General features: G+C 26.1%; 1 protein-coding gene across 1 annotated transcript; it reads left to right on the top strand.

Moving 5' to 3' along the window:
* The first annotated feature begins 1,934 nt into the window (after positions 1-1,934).
* LOC108755638 (short-chain dehydrogenase/reductase family 16C member 6-like) lies at positions 1,935-5,195 on the top strand. The gene is made up of 7 exons (XM_018498753.1): positions 1,935-2,060; positions 2,490-2,644; positions 2,743-2,920; positions 3,310-3,439; positions 4,330-4,453; positions 4,780-4,905; positions 5,120-5,195. Exons 2-7 carry the CDS (start codon positions 2,598-2,600, stop codon positions 5,193-5,195), a joined length of 681 nt encoding a protein of 226 aa, XP_018354255.1. The 5' UTR covers positions 1,935-2,060; positions 2,490-2,597.
* The last annotated feature ends 132 nt before the right edge of the window (positions 5,196-5,327 follow it).

The following is a 5,327-nucleotide window of genomic DNA, read 5'->3' on the forward strand; positions in this document are numbered from 1 at the left end:
AAGTTTGTAGCCCGAGCACTAAACATTCACACCATGAAGAGTTTAGAAAATTGATTAAAAAATTGTGTGTGTATGTATGTGTGGAAGATAAACTACACCGGATATTATTTTAATGGTGATAACCCGGAAACCTTTCGATATCTTTGAAAATAATATTCATGAAAATCTAAAAAGTGTTATACTCGTATATGTTGATCTAAAAGCGTATAATTTTCAATTGTTTATTTGCAATATTTTTGTCACACCCAAATCGAATAGAAACAAAAGCATCTAATGTTCAAGTAATAGCTGTAAAATTATCATTTTTTAAATTAAAAATTTCATTTCATCAGAATATCTTTCTATCCTAAACGTTACTATAAAACGCAACTATAAAATGTAATATATTATAAAAGGGACAGAAATTATGTGCAATGACCTAATATAATATATAAATAATATTCTGAGATATTAATAATAATAAAAATCATTTATATTTAAGATTAATAAATTAATTCGATGCCTATTGTTTAAAAATTTGTAATGGCACCAATAACACAGATCTGCAAGGGTTTATTGTTGGGCAGCTGAGAGTCATTTCCGCACCAGTTTTTTGCGTAGAATCCGAATCCGAGCTGAGAATTGTCTCATCACGTCAGGGTTTTGAGATATTTGAGGTTATGTAACCGAAAAATGGCTATTTTGGGGATATTTGAGGTTAGAAAAAGTGTGTAACAAAATTTTTGTAATTTTTTCTACCTATCTAATCTTTTAGTACTAGTTTTCCTCTACAAAAGCAGCCCCTGAGCGTTGCCCTACGTTGTTCCTTTCAAAAGTTATGTCTATTTTAAGGTTTAACTGACGATCAGGAAGGTGATAATTCGCAGATCTGTGTAATGAATGTAAAAGCTATAAATAAAATATTATTTACAAAGTTTCTCTATTGTATTACATAGAGTTAAAAAAACCATTCAGCATTTATATGATAGATAGTACACACCATACTGAGTAAAAAAATTTTAGTAAACATAGGTTGAAAATTCAACAAACATATTGAGATTCATTATTGAGATATAAGCATTTTTTGATAAGCAAGATTGAATAAGTTAATTTACAAGTTACTTATAAGTTATTTTTTAGATTACACTTTTGTTGAGAAGATTACTTATTTGTATTTGTTATAAAAATTAAGTAAAACAATAATACAAAATTGGAGCAAATGATAAAATATTATATATAAAAAATAAAATACTCAAACTTATTGTATTCAATTTATATAACAAAAAGTAACTTATAATTAAGTAACTTTCTCAACTCCTACTTTTACGTATCACACACGATATTGGAAAACTGCATTTGAAACATATTATATTTGACTTTCGTACATCAATATTTTATAAGAAGATTTCACCGCAGTCAGTTTTCATCAACTGGCGATTGCGGATCTACATTTATTTGATGACTATACAGTTATAACTGATTGCTGGTGAAATCTTCTGTCGCGAAGTATGTATGGAAATTGAAGGAGGACATTCAGAACGCATGGCAGTTTATAAACACTAAGGTAAACATCGCACACGTATAAGAAGCCCGTAAGTTGTTTATGATGTTAACATATAAAAATGTTTATATTCCAATAACGGTTTTTGAGCTTTAAGATTTTTTTTTATTGTTAGTATGTGCTATACATTATTAGGTGTTATATAAATGTTGAATATTTTTTTTAAACATCCGCTCTATGATCTAATATCTTTTTTATAACATTCTATTTTTTTCACAATGTTGACATTAGCAATAAGCTGAAAAACAAAGTTATATAATTATTTAATCATACAACAATATAAAGTTTAATAAAATATATAATTAACATATATTTTCAACCGAAATTAGATGTTCTTATTTAAAAATTGTTAATTTTTTAGGCAATCATGGCAATTTTAGGCAATATAGTGATAAAATATATCTTGTTTTTAACAGAGATTTTATTGCTTATATTGAAAGTTCTATATAATATTTTCAACGATGTATATAGATTAATAAGATAAATAAAGAAAAAGAGCGTAGCTGATGAAATCGTTTTGGTGCGTATAAAAATCTTAATATATATACAGTTTACAAAAAAAATATGTATATCCTATGACTTACCTAAACTTTCTAATTTTTTTTTTTGAAATTTTTTCCAAAATTGAATTTCAACAAATTAATATTTTCTTTAACAAATGTTTTCACATTTATCTATCTTTTTTCATTACTATAAATAATAAATATTATTTTTTAAAATGTCACGTAAACATAGATAGAAAGATTTGTATTCTAGTACTTTAAACTGAGACACTCTATTTAATATAGTTGTTTTCATTTACATTTGTTTAATAAAATATGTATTTTATTAAACAAAAGTTTATTATTTTATTTTAAAGCAAGATAAAAATTTAAAATTATGCTGTTTTAAATGAAAAGCTGTAATATGTAATAATTATAATTTAAATTGTATTTATATATTATCATAGATAACGGGTGCAGCTCATGGTATCGGAAGGGAATTAGCAATTGGTTATGCTTCGTTAGGAGCAATAGTGGTATGTTGGGATATCAATGAAGAAAAAAATAATGAAACAATGAACGATATTAAAAAAAAAGGAAACCACTCTGTGTATGCGTATCGGTAAATTTATATAACAATGCTCCATGGAACACAAACTAAGTCATAATGTAAACGCCTATTAAATTATCAATTCTAATTAAAATCTGTGTGTTTTACAGATGTAATGTAGCAGATAAAGAAGAAGTTTTCAGAGTAGCCAATAAAGTAAAAGAAGAAGTAGGTGACGTAACTATCTTAATTAACAATGCCGGCATAGTGTTTGTTAAATCTCTTCTAAATCAAAGTCCTGATGAAATTACACGTACCATAAACGTCAACATGACAGCGCATTATTGGGCAAGTAATATAATATATCAAGAGATATTAAAGTTACAAGACATAAGAAGTAACCGTTAATATAATTGACTTTATTTTTGGAAGCGGATATACGAGTATTGCATCAGCTTGCTATATTTGTAAATAAAGTGTACTAAATGATTTAGATTAATATATGATTAATGGCTGCGGTACAGACTCTTGCTAAACGCATAATGCATAGTGCATGAGGGAATCAATCAATCGAAATTCTTCTTTTTCATGGAATGGGAGAAAAGGAAAAATTTTGATTAGTTGATTCGATTATACACTATGCATTTTTTTTTTTTTTTTTTATGCGTTATGCAAAAGTCTGTGCTGCAGCTATAAACTTCCGAAAATTACTATTGTTATAGTAATATTACTTTCAGACATTGAAAGCATTCTTACCTAGTATGATCGAAAAGAATCACGGTCATATTGTGTCGGTTTCATCTTTAGCAGCATTTTTTAGTTTGCATTATGGGATAACTTACTGCTCTACAAAATCCGCAGTTCAAGGTAATTCATTCCTTATTGAATGATTATAAGAAAGAAGGGGAAAATATGGATCAAATTCAACCGACAAACTTTCAGAGATTGTTGGGGGCACCAAAAGGATTATTTTTTACAAATGGACCTAGGATCGGAAGCGTATTGTTACATCGTTATGGCTGACAGAGTGTTCGAGAACAACCATAAAAAAAAATCTTTATTTGTAGACTTCAGTTTTATGTACTCCGAACAGTACTGTTGTGTACTGTTATCCAAACGCGTATTAGATTAAAGTCATCATTGAGAAAATAATAAAGTATTTCTGATTTTGTTTCTTTTTTACTCTGAGTGCCAAACTTATTTTTCTTATGAGTTCCAAGATCAAACTCATAAGGTCAATAAATAAAACTTTTTATACCCTACAACTTTTGTATGAAACAATTTTTTATAAAACTTGCATTTTTTCAGATATTTCGAGATCCGACTTTTTTCGAACATTCTGCCTGCCGTAGCAATATGTAACGACACGCTTTCCCTAGATTCATCTGCGTAAAATTATCCTTTTGGTATACTCCCGACAATCTCTGAAAGTTTGTCGGTTGAATTTCCAAACACCCTAGATACACACCTAGATACCGCTTTGTTTATTGAAATAATAATTCAGTGGCTATTCATATAACATAACTACTTCTGGAACAAGTTTCTTAGTCATAGAATGATACAATAGTACTTAAATTGCACAATAGATAGAATATACATATATGTATATATAATTAATCTTTATGTATATATATGTATGTATATATATATATATATATATATGTACTACACACATATAATTAATACATAATTTGAATAACATGTATGCGAAAATAAAAAGAAAATATGCTTTTCTAATATATTAATTATATCAACAGTAATTATGGACTCCTTATCGAATGAATTACGTATATTGAGTAACGGAAAGTCATCGATTAAATTTACAACCGTTTATCCGTTCTTCGTACGTACTGGATTAATTAAAAACATATTACATATTAGGTAATTTTACAACAATATACTATTGTAAATAATTTTTTATATCATTCGCTCTGTCAGCTATTTTTTATATCATGTGCCTTGTATCACATGCGCAATATACATTCCTTTTATACATTTTTACATATATACATAATTAAAATAAAATTTTTACATGTATACATAAATAACGAAAATTTTATTTTAATAAATCTTTATTGTAATAAGTGTAATAATAAAAAAATTGCAATAAGTGCTTTTTATATGTCGTTATAACGGTAATTAATTAATAAGATGTTGGTGAGCGTTATCTGTAACAAAATAAGATTAAATTTTATTTACCGATATAGGTTTCCATGGTTAATACGAGAACTTTTACCGCAAGAAGTGGCTTTGTCAATAATTAATGCGCAAAGACAAAATTATAAAAATCAAACTATACCTTCATACTATTTATTTATTAATGAGATAATAAGGTATGTATAATCATGATACAAAAAAATTTTGTCATAAATATAGATACATAATATATTTTAAAATATATATTTATATTATATAATATAAAATATATAATAATGAGCTGCAATACAGTTCATTGTAAATATACAAAATTATGTTATATTCAATATTATAATTCAATATTATTTAATTATTATTTTACGTCTATGATAAAAATATTTTTTATTTCAGACTATTACCTAACATAGTAGTCACATACACATATGATTTCTTGTTACAATTTCTGGGTATCAATCCAGACGATTAAAAAATATATAAGATGTATATAAAAATTAATTTTAACTATATTTAAATATAGTTAATTATAGTTTATTATATATGTAAATATAATATTTTATGTTATAACAAATGTATTAAATATGAAATATTTAAAATATAT

The sequence above is a fragment of the Trachymyrmex septentrionalis genome, unplaced genomic scaffold (assembly GCF_001594115.1).
Source record: "Trachymyrmex septentrionalis isolate Tsep2-gDNA-1 unplaced genomic scaffold, Tsep1.0 scaffold9, whole genome shotgun sequence".
NCBI classification, from domain to species: Eukaryota; Metazoa; Arthropoda; class Insecta; order Hymenoptera; family Formicidae; genus Trachymyrmex; species Trachymyrmex septentrionalis.

Bases quoted from the DNA above. Each gene is read 5' to 3' on its own strand.
- LOC108755638 (XM_018498753.1), top strand. From the start codon at position 2,598: ATGAACGATATTAAAAAAAAAGGAAACCACTCTGTGTATGCGTATCG. The intron at 3,440-4,329 runs GTAATTCATTCC...TTATATCAACAG, and splicing joins TACAAAATCCGCAGTTCAAG to TAATTATGGACTCCTTATCG. The intron at 4,454-4,779 runs GTAATTTTACAA...TTACCGATATAG, and splicing joins AAAAACATATTACATATTAG to GTTTCCATGGTTAATACGAG.